Source organism: Myzus persicae, unplaced genomic scaffold (genome assembly GCF_001856785.1).
Source record: "Myzus persicae strain clone G006 unplaced genomic scaffold, MPER_G0061.0, whole genome shotgun sequence".
NCBI lineage: Eukaryota > Metazoa > Arthropoda > Insecta > Hemiptera > Aphididae > Myzus > Myzus persicae.
In genome coordinates this window covers 1,051,323-1,074,839 of record NW_019102520.1, presented here as the reverse complement: position 1 = coordinate 1,074,839, position 23,517 = coordinate 1,051,323, and the positions used below count along the sequence as shown (strand labels likewise).

General features: G+C 25.8%; 1 protein-coding gene across 1 annotated transcript in view; it reads left to right on the top strand.

The window, feature by feature from the left end:
* The first annotated feature begins 7,026 nt into the window (after positions 1–7,026).
* LOC111032379 (kinesin-like protein KIF12) overlaps positions 7,027–23,517 on the top strand; it is a 43,850-nt gene continuing 27,359 nt past the window's right edge. The window contains exons 1-8 of the mRNA XM_022312678.1: positions 7,027–7,067; positions 12,673–12,765; positions 12,860–12,938; positions 15,916–16,137; positions 19,746–19,889; positions 20,244–20,385; positions 20,668–20,762; positions 22,941–23,085. Of these exons, the coding sequence (XP_022168370.1) occupies positions 7,027–7,067; positions 12,673–12,765; positions 12,860–12,938; positions 15,916–16,137; positions 19,746–19,889; positions 20,244–20,385; positions 20,668–20,762; positions 22,941–23,085 (961 nt within the window). The remainder of the gene's footprint in view (positions 7,068–12,672; positions 12,766–12,859; positions 12,939–15,915; positions 16,138–19,745; positions 19,890–20,243; positions 20,386–20,667; positions 20,763–22,940; positions 23,086–23,517) is intronic.

The window sequence follows — 23,517 nt, the reverse complement described above, 5'->3', positions numbered from 1 at the left end:
GTCGTAACTAGTGGATACTTGAATAATTCACCAAATGCTCATATAATCCTTTGCTATACACGATAAAGTTTTCAAAATAGTTGGACTCTTTTTAAGGGGATAGACATTTTAAATTGTTGGTTTTTTATTCTTTATAACCAACGATAAAAAAATTGTGCTCATTTAAAAAGTTTAAAATGTAATGAAAGGTTCCTCAGTAGATGTCCATATGCTATTTCAAAAATTTAGAAAATACATTATTTACAATATTCTTTTTAAAAACCTACAAAGAATTTTAACGAAAATAGTCAAGACAGCGAAAATTTGATACTAAAATACTATTGTATTACTTAATAGAACAATTAATAGCATTAATAGCTATTTTAATAGCAATAATTTCATAAAAATTTACTTGCCTAGTTATAATATAGGCTGATATCATTACTCAGAATCATACTTCGAAAGCAATTATTTATCATTGTGTTCAAATTTACTGTGACCCACTCGACACCTAGGTACTCTACGGAAAATTAATAACTACCTATAATTTTGTTTTATTTAACTTTCTGTACTTATTTCACTTTCACGAGTCGATATTTTTATTCATTTTATATTTTGAAGCAAATATTTTTCTGAGAATTTCAATGTATAAAATTGAATTTTGAATCAGTATTTAATTAATTATAACTTATAAGACGTGTATAAATATTGTTTCTAGCGAACAGTGGACTAATATTTGCCGGGCTACACCCGTGCCACACGTTCTTAGCTCCACTCATCTGAACTACTTATGATTCATTAACTACTCTCTCAAAATTCAGAAAAATGATCTGCCTCATGTTATGCAATGTGTTAATAATAGAAAATAAAATTTTTTTTCAAATTTTGTTTTGTTACGAACATAAATTATCTTGTTTGTGTAGAAAATATTTTCACAAATATTTATACCTTTCTAAATAATGATTGTGTTTTCTGTTAAAATAACCACCGTGTATTATAGAGTACAGTTATCGATTCTTCCAAATTTATTATTTTCACAGTATATTTTACATTATGCATGTTTGATTAGTGCTTACACGTCCATTAACGTATTCTTCGTATCATAAAGTATTGATTTTACAACACTTGCTTAATCTTTAACCATCTGGTGTACTTCATTTATGGCGTTTAATTAATAATTAATATTCGAGAATCTACATATTTTTGTATTTTGTTTACCATTAGACTTGTATTATAGCTGTAATAACAGCTGTTTTTAGGATAAACAATCATCGATTATTTTAGTCACCGAGCGCTCTTTGGATATTTTTTAGGATTAATTGAACTTGCAAAATCATGATTATACAAACAACACAATAGTATGGCAATGTGCCTATACAAAGAAACACCATGATGTATACCACTAACATGTAAATATATTACATAACTTAATAATTACATGTAATGATGAAGTTTATTAATTATTTTTTATTACATAATATTATAGACAAACCTGTTCCCCATTTATTAGGTATTTGAAAATTGGCAAACAACGATATTTTCATAAATTATATTAATATGCTGTCTACAAGTTCAAAAAACGGGTAAATGGATGTCACTCTCTGCACAGTAGATTACAAGCGGATCACTGTAATGGATGGTGTTAAATTTGAATTCAGTGATAAAAAAACCTTGTATACTAAAAACGATTATGAGCGAAGACGAACTGTCAGCATACAATATTACTTAGTATATTTAATGAAATTATTGTGATTAAAGTAATTTATTTTACTAGTAAACATTAGTACTACAGTAGATTAAATTCATTTTTGTCCAAAAAATACGTTAGAAAAGTCATTGTGTGTACAAAATGTTATAATATACTTTAAAAGTTTCAAGTAACCACGAATAATATTTTTAATTTACAACGAAGTAACATAAATCATTGTTCTTGGTTATTTAATATGGAATTTCGCCCACATTTGAACATAAAAAAAACTGTGTTTATATATTTTTAGATTTGTTGGTTACAGGATAACTTACATGCAGGAGGGGTTGTTTTAAATATTCAACCCTTAGCTATAAAATTATTTGTAAATTTTGAATAGGTAGTATGAATTTTGTCAAAAATTTGAATTTAAAATTTTTATAAAAAACCCTGCTTACGCATTTTTAATATTTTGTAATCGATATTGTAAATATATACCAGGAGCCTTGTATTACATTTTCAAGCTTTTTGACCAAACAAATAAAACGTATTGGCAATTATTAGAAAAAAAACTAAAAAAATTTGAAAATTGAAAAAGTCTGTAAACGGCTCAAAAAAACTATATAAATTGATATATAAATATATAGTATAAATATCAAGAAGCTGCAGTTATTCGTTTTTGAATTACAATGAAATAAGAAAATTGCTATATGAAAAATGGAGTAAATATCCAATGTTGTAAAAATTTCAACACACATAAAAATTTAATTTGAGTTTTCGGTAGAATTTTTATTTTTTGATAACTGTAGACAATCTTATAAGGAAAATTATTTTAAGTTTTAAAATCTTAGATATAAAAAGAAATTTTTTTATGAATTTCCAACACAAAATAATTTTCGTGATTTTTAGGTATTATTTCAAAATTCTAAATTTAAACGCTGGTAAAATATTATTAAGGATTTACGCTGAACTTTTTTTTAATTCTCAGTAACAACAACTTACGAAAAACTTTGTATTACATTTTCAAGTTTATTGACAGAGCAAAAATTTTTTATCGACATTTGTTTTAAAAAAAAACAATAATAATGGAAAATGTCTTATGCTTATAAATGGTTTAACATGAGTCAAAATATTTTGAAAATTGTATGGTGTATAGAAAACGTGGATATAAATATTCAATGAAAACTTCTTGAATCTACGACATTTTTTTAGAGATACATCAAAAACCAAAATCTATTTTCCAGTTTTTCCTTAATTTTTTGTTCATTTTTCCTGCCGCTTTTGAAAACGATTGGGAATATTTTACTTTTGACACCTCTTTAACCCCCCCCCTCCCATTTACTAACTAGATTCAATTTCCTTACCAGAAAGGATGTTGTTGAAGAAAATCGAAGCACTTTTACTATCCCAAAACGTGATGACGGACACAAAATAAAATAAAAAACACACAATATAAAATCAAAACATTAATTGCTCCGCTCCAAATCTAAAATGATCTATCAATCCTTAAAAATTGTATTTGTGTTCGACACAATAATACAAATAATTTTTAGTCATTAATACTTAAATTCATTATGACAGTAACCCATTCATTAATAAAATAAAATGTTATATAATATTATAAATTTATAACACCAAATATAACGTTGGTTCTATTAATTTAAATTGTTCTTTTTTTAATTCTGCTAATGTAATTTTTGACTAAACAAAAAAATTCTTTAAGTATTCAATATGTAATGTTTTAAAACAATTTTGTACCTTGAAAATTATATCAAAAGTTATTTTTGTTCCAACGGATATCCGGACTTCCCGGCTTTAAATGAATCTGTTATTTCTGTACAGTTGCTTAATTATTAAAAACAATGTAACAACATCTAATTCAGTATACAGGGTGAAAGTTTCGACATTTATTTTTTTTTCTCTATCTATTGCACTCCTTGCTTTTTACATTGAGGATTACTGATATATTTTTTTTATATTTGTTTCTTGGGTGGTTAACAAATAGGAAATTCGGTAAATAGTTTAAAAGTAAAAGTAATTATGTGGCTTGGTGAGGCATGGCCGTACGCTCCATCTAGGGCAACGCTCTGGGTCGTTGCTAGCACTCGGATGGGTGACCATCCGGGTATTTAGCAACACATCGTTGCCACGCATACAAACGTGTTCTGAACAACCATACCCCCCCCCCACACAGTACCAGGTTAATGATCTTTTAGTAGTTGAAGCCTTAATCCAAAAAAAAAAAACCAATCATATATTTTGAGTTTTGACGTATTATGATTCCAGAATTCATAAAGTTGATGTAATTATTTTTAAACATTAAAAATAAAATCAGTTCCTTGTAATCCAACATTGGATCTTATTTTTTTATAACCACAAGCTGAACATTATTATATAATATGAAAAAGATAATATTTAGTTCAAGAACTATTGATTTCATTTCATAAAGTGCGCAGCAGTGATTTTTGGCCCTATGATATTTGCAAAACAAAAGGTAAAATATATTATTATAGAAAATGTAGTTTCAATGAACTTGTTCTTGTTACAACTTTATCTCCAGTAAAATTCTACACAATAGAAATTTTTTATACTTTTGAATTTCGAACATGGCAAGGAATATAATATTAGTTTCACAAAGGTGATATTTTTTTTCTCCATTCATATTTTTATCAGTTACAACTTATTCTTTTTCCTGAAAAAATACATATTTTAGAACTATTGATTTGACAAACTATTATATTGCGATCATTTTTTGATTTTTTCATCAGGTTAAAGAATAACAAAAATTTTAAGTCAAATTTTTTTGATTCTTAGGGAAGCAATACATATATCATTTTTGAAATGAAACATTTAATGCAGCGACCGGAGACCGGATGTTGGCGTGGAGACGCGTCGCCACGGTCGAAACATCTAATGTGTCTTCAAAATAAAGAATATTTTCTTAAAATATCTGAATATTTTTTTTTCGATTATACCATTATGTTTATTTCCTTTAATAAACTATCCTTTCAACGTTCGTATATATTTTCTGTATAAAATAATTTCAATGTTTCACATCTGGCAGACTTCCTAGGACAGCTCTCATCTTGTTTGAATTGCTTACAATGAAGTATGGTTTTTTTTTAATTATTTTATTTGAGTTTGTCATCACATTTTTAAGCAGTAAAATGCTTCAGTTTTTTTAACTTTTAGAGTGTGAAGAAGAATCTAAAATGATTAAGTAATTTGGAGAAATCCAAATCTAACGTCAGCAAGGTACACGAAAATACAAAATACGCGCTGCAAACCTGTCCTTACCGACGCCTACATGGGGACGAACAACGGTGGACAATAGCAAACGAATCCGGACGGATCGACCGGCAAACAATAATGACAAGGGTCGAGTGTATATTATATTCTACAGATAACTATACAATTATATTAATATATAAATAAATATACACTTAATGATCCATTATTTTATCAAATCCATGATATTTTGACGTAGGTGGGTGCTATACTATTTTCTCGAGATATTTATAGCTATAATATCTAAAATGATAATATATATATTAGGTCAACCCGGTCTTAGGTTTGAGCCAACGGGACCATTTTAAGACCCGTGTCATAGGTTTCTAATACCCTAAAATGTTTTTACCCCCAGGGGTAAATATGTTTTAATTTATTTTTAAAGGCTGGGGGGATATTCCGGTGTAAAAATCGCCTGTTTTACCGGCTCTGATTAGTAGTTGATCATCAATTTAAACTATGTCGGTTGAAAATACAATCATCAATTTAATGCATCCCTCTATACTCAATCTGATCGTTATAATAGGCAAAAGCTTATCAAGTTTCTGAAAAACGATGAAATGTAATTATAAAAGACTATATTTTGAAATAATTGATGTCGTTCCGCTCTTCAAAAGTTTTGCGTTCTAAAAAAGTTCATCAATACTTGAATTCCTACGCTTGATGCTACGTCGCTTATAAAAATGTGTATAACACAGCATTTATAGAATTGAAACAAAGGATATAAAATGTCGATTTTCATAACCCAGTCAAACCGTGAGACCTTACTCTGCATTTGATGCAGCTATTCATTAAAGATATTTATGGTGGCTATGTATATGATGGATTTAGTTAGTTATGTAAGAACAAATTAATTTACGAATGCTAACGATCAAAATGGTATAATATGTAAGCAATTTTTTTACTTAAAATAATTACTCGTATCTTGCCTGTTACTTTTTTATACAATAAAGGGTACCTATATTAAATATTTATGTTAAAATCTTGAAAAAAAAATTAATAATTGTTTTTAGAATTCTATGCTTCATATTATGCTCATTGAGTTCATAATTTCATTAAAATTTATTGTTTGCCTCACTGATTGTTTAAAATAAAATGCAAACCTAGTTGCAGAACTCAATTAAATATTCTGTAGATAAAAATAATCGCTAGTTATAAATAATTGAATATTCTTATCAGATACAATCTAATCTTGTAAATTGATTTAAAGGTACTCAAATGCTACATTGATGAATCACGAAAAAAGCACTAACTATAAAGGTAATTACATATTCATGCTCTAATTCATGCGTAATTGTTGGTATATAAACTTAAATATAAATCTCACATGAAATAATATAATCCATGAGTTGAGTTTATTTTTCCAACTTATTTTATTACTTGAAGTGGGTATAACAGTCTCTATATTTTTAAAATATCATGGAATAACATCGATTGACAAACGACATCACCATATGAGTATACTAATTAGTGTTAAAATCTAAAACTATGAATCACTTAAATACTTAATAGTATTCGAAGAACTGACTCATCATTAAGTAAATATTTTTTTATAGGTACAATTATTTGAAAAATTAACTACATTAATTTAATTTCAAGTATGGTACGTTATTTGCTTACGTGCAATCAAAATTGTTGATCGGATACAATATTAGGTAGGTACGTGCAAAGTGCAATTAGTAGTAACAAATATGTGCATTAGCTGTCCTCGGCCCAAGGCTTCATGGAAATATCAACGTACACCCCACTACGCGTTAATAGATGGATGTTCGATTTCACCCTTTCTACTTACACACACACACACACACACATGCCAAATACCACCACTTCCAGGCCGATATATTATGTATATGCAAACACGTATACGTGATATAGACTGCTAAAGCAAATGTTGTGTTTTTTTTCAACTCAGTTACCTAGTGCCCATCGTCACAACGCGCGCACATTTTTTTCCCGTGTACACTTTACGTGAACTTTTATACTTATTATTTTTTTTGTTTTGTTTTTATGATATTAAATAGGAACGTTTAATCACAGCCACAGCATATTGTTGAGAATTTAACTATGGATTAATGGCAGGAAAAATGAAAGAAAATTCAAAATATAGCGACAAGTAAGTTTATGTCTAATTTTAATATAGTTATTATAAAACATATAAGTTCTATCATCTATGCGGAGGTGTAATGAACGCAGGATGTACAGATAAAAAAGGCTCATAAAACTTTAATATCGCTAAGTATACTTCGTTATTTAAATATTTTAATTTAATTTCAAACTATTAAATAATGTTTATCCTACAAGGTATTATAGCACAGTTAATATAATATATAGGTTAGGTATTTTTACTAACCTATATAATATATATATTAGGTCCCATAAAGATTGATCAATCAAAATGTATAAATTTAAAAAAATCTATTTTTAAATTTTAATTAACTTTATGTAAACATATTTCAATGCATATTAACTAACTTCCAACCTAATAAAATAATCTTATAGCTATATTATTAAAATTAAAAGTATTCTTAAAAGTATTTTAATTATCATGCATACCATAAATTAATAGAAAGAAAATCCTACTCATTCTTCATAATATAATAATTGTAATCAAAAAAAATTAATTGGAAAGTCAGTAACCCTGCAAGTTTATGATGTAGGTACAGCAAATGTCTTAATGTACTTTTTTAATACGTATAATACATTATGATGATAAATTGTATACAGCGGTAAAAAAGACCTATTATCACATGTTAGTATGTTAAATTTTACAAAAAACTAAAATATTTGCTTTACACCATAAACTGGATTAAGGTACTGACTTTCTAATTAATACTACTTCTCATTCATAATTTTGTGTTGTTATAATAATTTTCAAAATTGCAAATTGCCAATAATATTTTTTCTATAAGTAGATTTTAATAAATGTGATCTATCAAATTTTAATAAACCCAATATCCAGAATGTTTTTCTGCAGCAGACTTTTTCCCGAATTATTAAGCAACCACGTTTAACTCTCTCTGGTTAATTTTATATAACTTTTAAAAAACCTATCTACAAAACCAAATTATAACCAAAATAATCTAATGTGATATACACTATAATATGGTATAACATATTATGCAAATTAAACGTCATCACCAGCATAACTTAGTTCACATACAACCTTAATTGACATATTTTGAATAGGAATTTAGCCTTTCCAATTTTTTTAGTATTCTATTATATGGGGTCAACCTTATTTTTATAACGATTATGCAAATTATAAATAATAATACATATAAATTATAAGTTCTATAAAATGCATTATTAATAATAAATACCTACATTCTAGTGAATTAGTATTACAAGCACATTTTGAAAAATAAATCGAACTAATCTCATTTCACATCATGTTATTGTTATGGTGAAGTTAGCGACAGTTGAGTGTATAAAAGGCATTATATTTGATTTTTGGAATTAATATGTCATCATATTTTCTTATAAGCGATGTTGATCATCATTATGTTCAATAATACAGTAATTTAAGAATAGATACAAAAAATTCTCATTATTATTAAATAAATTGAAAGGTAGACTTTTTAATTATAAAATAATTTGATAATCTCATTAAAAATAATTACGACTACAATGATAATATTCGCAGTATATTTCTGACACTAAGCTAATAACAGACTATATTTTTATAAATAATCTTTTAAACTACAACGTTGATGACTTTTAACATTAAAAACCGTTTTAAAAATTGAATACAAAAAATCCTAAAATCCTAAAATGTATCCAATTTCAAATTATTATTATTAATATAATATTATTAGATTCAGAAACTAAAACATTTCTCACATAACAACCATTATCATAACCTATATTCAAAAATCGTTAAAATATTAAAATATATTATATTTATGTCTATTTATCTTAAATGTCTGTATATTTTAATTATAACAAATCCATGAAACGATTAATTTTAAAATACAGAGGTATATTTAACTGAATATATCAACATAAATCGAAAAAATATTTTTTTTAAAACCTGAGATGATGGTCTGCTTCGCAGTTAATTTCAAGTAGACCTCATAAATAATTAAGTAGGTCACTGTAATGGATGTGTTAAATTTGAATTCAATGATAAATCATAATTCATAGTGAAAACAATTCTGAGTGGTAACGACATCTCAATCACTATTTTAAGAGTATTATATAATTTATTTGTATTAGGTACAATTTGTAAATTATTTTTTATACAGTAGGTATGTTAATACAATTTTCAAAATGTTCCACAAAAATTTCTGATCGCATACAACATATAATAATTTCTATATTCTGCTATTGTTATTACATGAAAGTCAATTCTTAATTAGTACGTACCATAAGAAGGATTAAACCATCATGTCTTACGTCAACATTCGAACTTCAAACAGTTTAACATTGGGACCATTCTCTATCTTTAGAAAACTAAATATGTATTAAACCTTTATGTTTTTTGCAAAGAAAAATCTTATCATCATAAATCAAATGAAAAAACTAAAATAAGTCGACAATTTCAAATGTTTTTAAAAAGCACAAAGAATTAAAATAAATTTTTATATTATACCTAAATATTTGGTAAACAATTCGAGTATCTACTCTACAGTTATTTATTTTTGATTTACAGCCAAAAAACGAAATGAATTTTTTTTTGAAGATGGTATTGTGTAAATATTCCGTTATTAAATAAATCGTTTTTAGTTTAACATATTATTTTTTAAAGTATTAAAATACCATTTAACCATTAACCATTTAGGTACTCTTAAAATACCTTTAAAATCAAATTTCTTACCAAAAATAAACCTCAAAATTGAAAATTGAATATTTTTACTGCTCAAAAAAGCAATGACGAGCGAAAAAAACATAATTGTAAAACTAATATCATCGCTTAGAATCTAAAATGATCTCTGAAATTGAAAAAATAAAGATATTTAAATATCTGTACATCTATTTCTAATAATTATTATATTATAGTCATTTATGTGTTTAATGGGATAATACAATAGAAATCTTAAAACAATAGATGTGTTATATATTTTAATTTGTGGCAAGTTTAAGTATCAAAATAATCATAAATTTGTAGATATAATTTAATATTTAGGTATATGGCTTTTATTTAGAAAGTTGGAGGTATGACAATAATTCACATATTTAAAATATTGTATAGTAGTTTTAGTGGATAAAATTAAAACTATTATAAGATTAATAATTCAATATAATTATGAAAAAGAAAAAACAACACAATAAAATATGATAAAGTATTTACTAAACTCAAATCATAAATTAATGATACAAATCTATGTACTAAAAATGATACTATGAAAATACTAAGTAGGTACTTTAGATATTAAAAATAGTTTATATATGCAATTTTGAATTTTTCATTACATTTGACATTTGTAGGTAGGTAAAACGATTTTTATTCAAAACATTTTTAGGTTTACCTACCACAAATTTAATCAAAAAGTTTCTACATGCTTCTTTTAACCGAGGAAAAAAATTATTTGTATTTGTTTTTGAAAGTTATAAATGTACAATGCACAATTATTGTCTAACAATCCGTTTTGTTCAGTAATACATTATTTTATTATCTTGGTTGCTTAATTAAAATAATTGATACTAATTAATTGATTAAATATTGTTTTGTATTTTTGCAACATTCAAATAATTGTTTGGGTTATAATAAGTAGGTAAGTTAGAACGATATATAACTACACTAAATTTATTATTACATTAGACTTTTAATATTGCATTTATAAGCAACTAAAATCACCATAAGTGTGGCTTGGCGAGGCAAGGTCGTTTGCTCAATCTGCGGCCACGCTCTGAGCTTACGTACTAGTCGTTCGAATCGGTGACTACTCGGGTTTTAAGCAACATATCTCTGCCACACATACAAATATGTGTGTCAAATCAATCGTTTCCCTCTACAAACAGCTAATGGTCATGGTTGGCAGGCTTTAGATCAATAAAATAAAATTTAACAAAATAACCATAAGAAATAACAATATACCATTAAACCTAAACCTACATGTGTGTATGCAGTCCCCCAAGGGGTTATTTCATCTGAATTTCAAATAGTAACTGAAAATTGTGCCATAGCTAGAGGTTGGCCACATAGGTGAACGTCGACAACGCAAAAAACCCATCTAAAATACTTATACTTTCAGCGTAAAAAGAACGTCGATAAACTTATCATACAATATGAACGATACCTAACCCAACGTTGCCTACAAACGATTCAGAAAAATAATATTATAATTTAAATATAGGTTAGTTATGCCTTAGTATACATCCAGCAAATCTATGATGAACTGTACCTTTTGCGATTAGGAGCACAATTTTATACGAAATGTACCTAGTGATAATGGCGAAGAGACAAAATGTTGTTTTGCTTAATGTGCAATGAAAGCTAATTACGATTATGCACCTAATGATCAAATACTCAACATATTATGAAGAATAATTCAAAATATTATGAAACTTTGTGAATACTTGTACCTATTTGATATTTATATAGTTTTAAATTACAATCGTAAAAAACTTCTGAAGTTTTTTATTAACAAACATGACAGCTTTATTTGTGAAAATATTTTTTACTCGGTATATAGGTATGGATACTAAGTACGATTACCTAAATAACCAAGCACATTAAAAATATTTCCCACATTTTATTTTATTCTGTATTTTATAATAGTAAATAAATAATTAATTGTTTGGCTAATTAGCTTATCCAATAAATTAATTAATGTAACCTAATGCACACAAAAAATTGAATAACCAAGAACCAAGCATAATAATTAATAAATATCTTTAAAAAAATTTTTAATTATTTTAGGTACATTATATAAGCCAAGAAAAATTCGTTATAATACATCTAATTTAAATTAAATTTAGTTACAACCATACGATTCGTAATTGAAAATTTTAACTCTTCAATAAATGATCACAAAAGGGTGTGAAATCTTCAATGCATTTTTTTATAAGCACAGAACTCTGAAAACCATTAAGACAAAAGAATTTTAACTCATATATTATACCTACAAATATTTTTAAAACTCAAAATACAAAGAAAAGAAAAGATTAATAGAATAGTAAATACTTTTCAAACATTTTAATTGTTCTGATTTGAAAGTTATATAGTTAGATTGAGTTAAAGCATGCAACTTTTTTTTTTAAATAGCCTGAATACAAAATTATTTTGCTTTTAAAGAATACAAATAAAAAAGCCAGGTAAAGTTTATTAAGTTCTGGGTTTCATGTAAATATGATTACAATAACTCAGATTGTAGCTTTATTTTTCTACATAAGTATTATTTTAAATGCAATGCAAAAGTACCTACTTTATTAGGTAATAAAACGTGTTGAAATATTGGTCTCCAATGTTCATTTAGTAAAAAATCAATATGTACAACAAACAATAATTTATCACATGTTTGATGGTATAGAATGAGATACTATGTACAGAAGTGTGTTAAGGTAAACCAATAGCATTCAATTAATTTCGAGGATCTTTAAATATATTTGTGAAAGTTATTTTAACTATCAATTACATTGTCATCATATAATAACTCGAATGACTTAAGAATAATACAACATGAACAAATATACTTACCTTGATGCTTGTAAAACTATCGTGTTCAATTTTAAACCTTGAAAATGTATCATTGAATGAACATTGTTTTTTATTTTAGTTCTCTTTCATCCTTAAACGAATCAACTGGGTCGTTAAACAGATCGTACAACGATATCTCTGATCAAGAAAATGGTATATACGTCATAGTAAGGTGAGTCAAATAAAGTTAATTTTTTTTTATCCATTAATGAAAAAATTGTTCACATCAATAATTTTATCAATATTCAATAATTTCTGTATATCAGATCTCGACCATTAAGCACCAAAGAAAATAGAGCAAGTGAACCATCAATTGTAACATTTCCGGGAAATGGACGAATTTTGGTGAGTTATAAAACTTATATATTTTTAACAGACATACTTAAAAGTATTGAATGAATGAGAATAAACATACAGTATCTGTAGAAAAATTAAATTAAATTTTATCTATGTAACATCATATCATTAATATTGAGATTACTATACGCTCTTGATAATAATTATATTTTATATTATTGAATGCAAAAGTCACACGGCGTGTTGAGTATGCAATTTAACAGCGCCCGTGAGTAGTTTGTTCGTAATAATATCAAATTTAATGAATGTATAAATTGGATATAAATATTATGGCATTATAATTTTTGTGATTTTTATAATAATTTTTATTTTATTGACAAATATAGATAAAGAAAACAATTTAAGGTAAATGACAATGTCAATATAATTAATATTATATTTATCTATTTTCATCCATATATTTATCGCAATAAAAATATAATATATTGTTAAAATTGTAAAATATTTTATTAAACAATAAACTTTCTACTTATCCACAATTTTTATGAATATGAATATTTCGGCCTTGTGCTTATGTAATAAGAAATACAAGCAATGGAACATATTTAACCTTGGAGTACAGTATAGTTACATATTTACAATACAACTGATTATTTGTATAATTAAAATGTTATATTATATTTTTTTAATTACATAAAATGTAATTTAATAATAATACCAACTATTTATAGTAATTTTTTAGTTATCTACAGCTTTATTTGAAACAAATGTATTTGTTTTTTTACATTATTTTTACACTCGATTGCATAGTAAAAGCCTAAGTCATATTTCAATTTTGTATATTATTTAAAATGAATCAATTGATTGATAATTTGCATAAATAATATTTGTTTATTCAAACATAATAATCGTCATTTTCAGTTATTGCATAAGGCTGTCATACTAATTCTTTTTAAGTTTAATTTACTAATAGTTTTTCAAGTAGTAAAATATTTTTAATTATATTAATTTGACTTTCCATAGAAATATTAACTTATAACACTTACAATGACAAGTATATTATAATAAATAAACTATATGTATAATCATTGTTGTCAAATGAATAAAAACTATTTGTACTTATCATGTGTATTATTCAATATTCATATTTGATGTATTATATGATTCTTCTTTTTTCTCTAATTTCAAATTTAAAACTTTTGTTTTTGATAAAATGTTTATTAACATTATTTCTAACATTTTAATAATTTTAATATGCAATTACAATAATGTAAATATAGGAAACACTAATTGCCAAATCTTCGAAGCGAAATAAAGACCAATAAAAAAAAAATCATGTTATAATTAGGAAAAATAGTGATTTTTTCTGAGTTAGAACTTTTTATAACTTGTTTTTTTAGTTTTGTATTTAACGAGTTAACTATGATTTATTATTAGAATATTAATGATTTGTAAGTCAAGGACATTAAAAATGTGTCCCATGTTCTTAATTAGTGGATGAAAATACTAAAGTTTTTTGTCTACTTCACTTTTAAGTGAAAAAAATTAACACTTAACAACATTTTGTATTTTAATCCAGAATTTTTTTTTAAATACTACAGATGTATCAATAAATTATAGAATAAACTATAATACTAAACTGTTGCATTTTGTAATAGTAATTTTTACTTAGGTAGGGTACTAAAAAGATATTAAATTATCAAGTTTATTATTAATACTTTTTTCTTTAACAATCCTTGATAATCGTTGTAAAGTAATAAAATACAACATTTAAATAAATAAATATTTATTACTTAAGATACATAAACACATTATGACGTAATAGACATTACATAACTGTAACGAATATTACTATTTTTAAGGTATTCTTAAATCATGTTATGGTTTATTTAAATATTACGTTATAAAATTAAGGATTATATATGTATGAGTTAGTTATTACAAACATTGCAATTTACAGTTCGCAAATAAGCATTTATACTGTCGCTTATAACTTATTGTATTGCAAAAACCATAATTATTATTATTATTTAGTTTTAGTTTCATGATAGTCATTAAGATGTTTTTAAAAATCTAAGTGGGCTGACTCTTTATTCTCGATTTCTCAAATCTTTGTATACTTCATTTTCAGAAAAATGTTCTCTTCGACAATTAATTTTAAAATTAAATACTTTTGTTTTAGAACTGAAAGTTGAAACTATGGAAATAAATTATGGAGGGAATACAAATTGTCACCTATGCAATTATGATAAATATATGTTATTATTGCTAAAAGTTTCCATAAAATAAAATAAAATTTTATTTTAAATAAAGAGAAATGTTTGTCAAAAACATCCATTCTATACTTAAACAATATGCATATTTTCACCTAACTACAAAGATAGTTCATATTAAAATATCTTATGTACACATACACAATTGAAACTAACATGAAATACTAATAATAATATTATATTCAATATTCAAGCTTTTTTTATTTTAAGAGTGATAAATATTGACTTTTGTCATATGTTCATGTCATAATAATAAGAACTATTTTCATGCTGTTTTTCCAAAAACATCAATGCCATAAAATACAAAAACCATTATACTTACAAAAAGAATATGTAATCAATATTATTTTAAAAAATGTGTCAGATTACAAAATAATAATTGTTCAACATATTATTATAGATATTGTCATGAAATTCTTTAAATAAGCCACATACAAATAAGTTAGAATAAATTTCAATATGCACAAACAAACGGAACACAACTAACAATTAAATAGTGTTTTTGTGGAATTGAAAAATCTTGCACCTTCGTTCACTTTTAATCTAAAAATATTTATTAAAAACTTAAGTCTAATAAAGTTGTACTAAATATTTTTAAACGATTGGTATAATGCGATATGCAAGCTGTGTAATGTATCTAAACACTAATCGTGTTATCCAATTAATTATTTACTGTTGTTTAAACATTATGATTTATTAATATTTTTATTTTAAATATGTCATAATATTCATGTTAATGTGTGATATTTTAGGTGGAAGGATTTCAAACAATCGGTGGATCAAATGGGCCCAAATCTAAACTGTTCTCTTTTAATGTCGTATTTGAACCGGCGGCCACGCAAGAAGACATATTTCAATATTCAGGCATCAAGAAGCTCATCGAGATGGCCGCTGAAGGTTTCAACACCACTTGCTTTTGTTACGGACAAACCGGAAGTGGTAAGACTCACACACTTACGGGGCCACCAGGAATGGTGAGTTTGCAATATTATTATTATCAAAAACACAAATTTATGTATACATTTCATAGAATTTATAATCTTATGGATATCATATTTCGTTAATATGATCTATAATTATGTTATAATCTTTTGGTTTGAAAAAATAATACTAAACTGATTAATTAAAAGTCGTTGTATGTTATTATAATAAAATATAATAAAAATATAAGTTAATGAAAAATAATATAGTTTTTAATCTCAATAACTTGTAATAAGGATTGATGACTAGCTTGGGATCTAAAAATGCAGTAATTTCTCTGAGGGTATTTTTGGTAACATGGTTTATATTAAGTTGCTAAAAATCAATAAAAATCAATTAATAAAAAGGTGGATCGACTATATAGGAGTGGAGAAGACAGCTTGTTTGTTTGCTTTCCAAGTGTTGAACGAAAAATGCTGATCAGGTGATGGATGTATTCGGTACCTATTTTATTTATAGCGAAACGTTTCACGTCGTCCTCCTCCGAAAAAGAAAAACTCGGGTCATCTCTTTGTATGTTTAAATATATGCGTATATTATGTATGATAATATATGTATATTGTATATGATAATATAATTTTAATACATCCCTCGGTACTCTGACGGTGTTTGGGCATGTTGGTATTCACTTGGCAAGGTCGTCGTCGTCGTCGTCGTTGTCGTTTTTCACCACAGCGGTCTGTTCAATTTCCTCTCTACCATCACGGGAAATTGCTACCTGCCCACAACACCTCATCGTGTCCGTGTCCGCTATTTAATACCCAAACGCGCACTTTGATTTCAATATTCTGCATATTATCTCTGATAATACATTAAGTGAATATCTTACGAAACTACATGACCCACAGCCCGTAGGCAACCCATACCTATCATACACACGCGTGACCGCATGTAGTGATGATAGTAGTGGCGATGTGTGTGTGTGTGTGTGTGTGTGTGTGTGTGTGTGTGTGTGTGTGTGTGTCCATGTTTATAATATCTTCTGCCCCACACACAAAATTACATAGGAAACAAATTAATTATATATTATGTTAATATTATGTGGCTTAAGGTGTATATTGTATTTTTTTTTCAAGCTACTCCGTTTAAAGTTTACACTGTTATATGTCTTGCTCATCGACATATTTATTCATTTAAAATGCAAAGAATAAAAGCAACAATAGACAAAATAATTATTAACCAATATTTATTTACTGATAAAACACAATGGGAAAATTATTCATATTATGTTCATGTTAGATATTGAGCAGTGGGCGGAAATGATTGTTTTACAGTGAAGTTTTTTCATATAAAAATAATGTATCAAGTCAATCAAATATACTGATTAGGTCAGTTTAATGTATCCATCCCTAGTAGATAATACGTTTTACCTAAATTGTTCTTTTGAGAGGTAATTTTTCAATTTTTAACACTTTTAAAAATTTCGTTATGAAAATATCGAAAAATCATAGAAAAACAGTAAAAACACGACTTTTTCGAGTCCTGTATTATCTTGTTATTCTTTCATATTACTAAAAATAAAAAAAACTAAAATTCCGAAATTCTGAAATTCCCAACAAATAGTATTGAGTAATTTAGTATTGACGGTGTAAAAATGTTCAGTATTATTTTTTAATCTAGAGTTATTTATAGACATTTTAGATGTCGATTTTTACATACTAAGTTATGTGATTTTCCACTGTTTCTTCTTTTATGATGTACCTAATTTTAGACTTAAACACAATAAATACAAAACTAACTACATTAATTTAGTTTCACAAAACATTCCTCAAAATTATTTTAATGAACACAATAATTTATCATGGCTTTCAAGTGCAATACACCTAAAACAGGTTACCTACTTTATTATGAGATACACTTAAAACTTACTATAGATCAGACCGAGTTTTTCAGTTTTAATTTTATTTATAGCTATAATACAGTGCAATTTTCATATATATTTTATTTATAAGTGTATACAACTCCTAAAAAAACTATAAAACATTTAAAATATAGAATATTTAAATCATTTAATATTATTAAGGCCTACAGGGTCATTCACCAAGCATGCTCAATCCCTTTTTTCTTCAATAATGCAAATTTAAAAACCACTTATACCACCTATACATAAATATATATATATCACTTATACAGCCATATTTTTGTATACGTTTTGTTTGTGGAATTTAAATTCGAATGTTTAATAAATCGGAAACTACTCGTTCGAATTTAATTTAGATATAAGGACATTTTCAAAAAAGTTGTCTACTGAATAGTTTAAAGTAAAAAAGGGGTGGTTACCGGTAAAATACGTACAGGATTTTTCTTCACTGCAGGACACTTATTAAATGGTATACAAATCTGAGTACCTATTTGAATTTATTTAAAATTCTAAAAATCAGGTTTTAAATATCTGTATTATTACAAAAAGAAGCTGGTTGAACTTGTTTGGCGAATCACCCTCAATATTTATATCTAATGTATTTAACCGACATTGAATTATGTTTATATTAGGTAATGTTACGAAAATTCTCTTGCATTATAAAATGCATAGGTAGGCGTACTAAATTTCATCAAAAGTATAACACAATATTTTCTAAAATCTGATATAAATGTATTCCTAGAAAAAGTAATCCATCAGTTCAATAGCACTGTAGCTAGTAGTTACCGAAAATTATGTTTTGTTTTGAATACGACGTGCGACGTGTCCATCTGCCATACAAAAATGTAAACGCTTAAAAGTTGTCCGTTGTGTGGATATTCTGTAAACCCAAACAACTTACAGTGATAAATTACAGACTTGTGTCCAAGTGATATATATTATTTTAATATGACAAACATAAACCACCGTAAATCATCCGCAATCATATTCACATTCAAAATTATACTCATTGAGAATTGTATTAGTTTAATTTGGCTCCATTCCCATCAGCAATATTTTAGGTTTTAAAATGATTTTAATTCCGAATAAAATATTACTCTCGTACTTATTTTTAATTGTATTCAATGTTATGTTTTTTCTCGTTACCCACTTCTCAATTATTATAACTATATAGTAAATTTAAAAATACAAATTTATTCATATTACTCATGTATATTAATTTTACAAATTATCTAAATTTTAAAAACTATAGCAATTTTTTATTTATTTCAATGGTTAACTTTGGTGCTATTATTAATTGATAATAGGTACATTTTTATTTTTATTTTACAATATTAATAACTGATACTTGATAATGGATATGTTCACTAAATAAATGATTTGAGTTTAAAAGCACTAAATAATAAAAGAATGTAATTATAATACAATAATGTATGAGTATGAAAGAGCAGGTATATCCAGCTTTTTTATCATACATATTTCAAATTTGATATTCTTTGTTGATCATAATTACTATAAACTATTTCATTAAACTAAAATATAATTTACAATATTATGAATTACTTTTGCTGAAATACCCCAACTATCCATGACATACAAATTCCAAGTATAGGACCATATAAACATATAATTAAAATATATATACACTATACAGTACTTATCAAGTTCTGTTTTTGAAATAATAATCTACATTTTGTAATAATACAATTTGCTAACTAAAATTAATTTGATTATTTTTAGTTTTTCAACAAGCGCATTGAACCTTTTTCCGCGGATCATGGTCTAGTATTTCGATCATTTATGTACCTATTTCGATTGGTACAACAACGACAAGATCTTCATTTTGTACTCAAAGCTTCATTTCTAGAAATTTACAATGAAAAAGTAATTTACCAAATCATATAATATATACCTACTCAATTATTTTGTTGGATAATTTAACACTTCAACACATTTGTATATGCAAATCGATAGGAGTTCGTTGAACTCAAACATTTTTGCAATCATTTGTGTTGGGTTTGAATGAAACATTCAACTCAACTTCGATATACCTATTATGTATTGATATATTATATTCGTCTTGGACATGTCCAGTCATTGAACTTAAAAAAAAACATTTTATACAATTTGTATACAATAAAAATAAGTTTAATGACCCAGACAAAATATTATATTAATACCACTCACTGAACGGACAAGTGTTTTAATTTAATCTAATGTTGAAAATAAATTATAAAGGTGATAGATTTATTGAATCCAGGAACTGTCAGAAAGCCATTAGAAGTGAGATGGTCCAGGAAAGCCCGTAACTTTTATGTTGATAATTTGTTTATGGTGGACTGTGAAGAATTAGATGACCTACAAGCTGTGCTGGAAGAAGGTGTGTAGTGTATCATAAATGTATGAAAAAATTGTCCTTGTTTTTCAAATGCAATAATAATACCAATCAATTAAGTACATAATTATATAAGACGTTACTACGAAATTCAAAAGTTAACTTATGCGGCCTATTATATTATTAAATTAAAAAATATAAGTACATATATATTTTTTTATTTTTTTATACGTTGTATGGTATTTTGAAATTTTTTATATTTTAAATGAAATTGGAAAAGTTATTATTGAATTTTTAAACTGCAGAAAATGTTTTTATTTACTTTAGGCATGAAAAACAGAACAGTAGGAAGCCATAATATGAACGAATGCTCCAGTAGGAGTCACACGATGTTGACAGTGTATATAACATCTGAACAACAAGTGAGTATAAGTATACATTTATAGCTATTTGCTTTTAAATTATTTTAACACATTTTTAGAATATAATTGCCGATTCATTATCCCTTGGTTTTTATTAATTAATTTTAAGTACTTTCAGAGTTTATTTTCTACATTTGGATTATTAATTTTAATAATTATTTACAAGTACAAATAATACATTGACATTGGGCTAATAATTGTTTATTTGCTTGTATTAAAATAAAGTCAACATTTTAATTTAAATGTATACAAATATTAATTTTATGCTCATATGACATTATTCATACGAAAATTTAAAACCATATAATGAAAAAATTGTGTAGTCTATAAATAACTACAAAAAAAATCTGATGTATCAGAGAATAAAATAGCTAAAAAGACATTACACAGTTATAGTAACTCTTCCAGTGATTAAAAATCATAGGCCAAATTCATTAACGTTTATTGTTTATATCCTAATAGGGATTGAGTTTAATCATTGAATGACTTAGATCCCATATCTACTCCTCCCTCAGCTATATTAATATTTTATTTATTTAAGAAATTAACTTTTAAAGCATCAATGCAATTGCAACACATAACATAATTTGCCTTAAGGATATGCGTTGTAATTTAAAGGGATCTTTGAAAAAAAGTATATTTTATATTTATTAATAAAATATTTTCAAAATCTAATGAACGTAACTAATAGGTACTTTTTATTCTTCTCAAACGTGCGATATCATTTTCCTATTAAAACTAAAAAAATTGAACCAATAGTATTATTATTAATATTATCATTATTATACTCGTATGTATAGTTTATATACTTGAGTTGTAAGTACAGTAGAAGTTAGCCACTAAAAAATTGGATGGCCCAATCACTAATATCCGATGAAAAAATTATTTTCAAAAACAATATAGACAGTGGCAATAAGATTTATCGATAAATATAAAATATATTTATAAATTATATCAAAATATAAGAAGTTTTTTTTTTACTAATTGTATAACTATGTTTTCCCAAATATATTTTGAAAACGTTCACAATAAAATATTGTGAGCTAGAGTTCTTAAAACATGTTTGAAACACTTACGGTATAATATTTTTGCAATCAAACAATGTCACAAAGAATGTCTTAAAATGTGTTCAAAATATACACTCTACATTATTTTGGCAAAAAATTACAACAATATATTTGCAACATTGATAATCAAACACTGTCACAGACGATTTCATAAAATATGTTGAAAATTGTAGCTATTGAAAAGTTTTACTAAAAATGTGTTGACAACATTACCTTTGCATATTATGAAAAGGTGGTATTCGCTACCAAAACATAATGTGACAGTATGTTATAATCTTAAAATTTTTAGCAATATTTACATTTTTCTCGCAACATTTTCAAAATATAATTTTGCTGTGTGGGTTAATACATTATTTCTACCAAAATAGCTGTGGTTTCAATAAATAAACACATTCAGTAAGCCCATAGTACCATTATTACCATATATATACTACATAATAATTACCTGGAATTTTGTAAATATTGCATTATTTATCACATAATCTTCACATACGCTAAAATAAATTATTTTAGTCGAAAGTGACTAGATGGATTAGTAAAATTAATTTATGTGAACATAACTAAGAGCACTGATTATAACTACATCGTTAGAAATCTAATTTTTAGTCAAATCTAATATATATAATTTACTGCATTGAACTATCTGCCTGTTATTTTTTATTTCGTATTAAAAAATGTATACTTATATAAAAAACTGGATTACAATGGTATTTTTCATGGTAAAAAATGATACATATAAATAAGTACCTACATTTTATATTTATATATATTGTCTTACTTAGTTGTTGTTTATTTTTAATTTAACTACAAAATACATTAGGATTCTTAGTCTGGTATTAATTTTACGATTTTATTACACGACGTTATTACATTATTAATTGTATCATTTTAAATTTGAAAAATTGAAAAATTACGAATAATATAAGTATTAAGTACTATATGTTTACATTACTCAATTTTGTCCAGCAATACACAATAAAAAAAAAAATTTCCTATGGTTTAAAACGACTTATTATTGAAATTAATATAAATTTGTTTTAATTTACAGTAAGCATAATATGCAGTATTATATGTATTCATTATATTTAATATTTTTACTGATTACTTTTAGATATCTGAAGACGGCGTTTTTATCACAAAACAAGGCAAAATTAATTTTGTTGATTTGGCTGGCAGTGAAATGACTAAGAAAACCATGAGTGAAGGAAAAACTTTAGAAGAAGCAAATAATATCAACAAAAGCTTAATGGTTCTAGGTAGTACATAATTTATATATATATATTTGTATGTAGCTTATGGTTGATGCACCCCGCCATTAATGATCAATATATTATGCAATTAGTTTATGGGTAAAGTGCTGTGTACAATTTATGCACAAACTAGTCATAACTATATCTAGGCCAATTCGGAATCCAAATTGTCTCTGTAATGACTCCAAAAACTAATTACATAATGTATTGCAATATATAATGGTGAGGCTGATCAACAATAAACTAGACAGGTAGGTTAACTACTTTAACTACTAATTAAAAAGTATTTATTATATTATAATATTAATTCGCCTTCTGTTGGTTGCAGTACATATTAGAATAAAGTGGTTCAACGTAGAAAAAATGTGTCCATCTGATAATCGCTATTAACACATAGTTAAAATACGGTCAAAGTGTTATGTTGTGTGACTTTCTAAT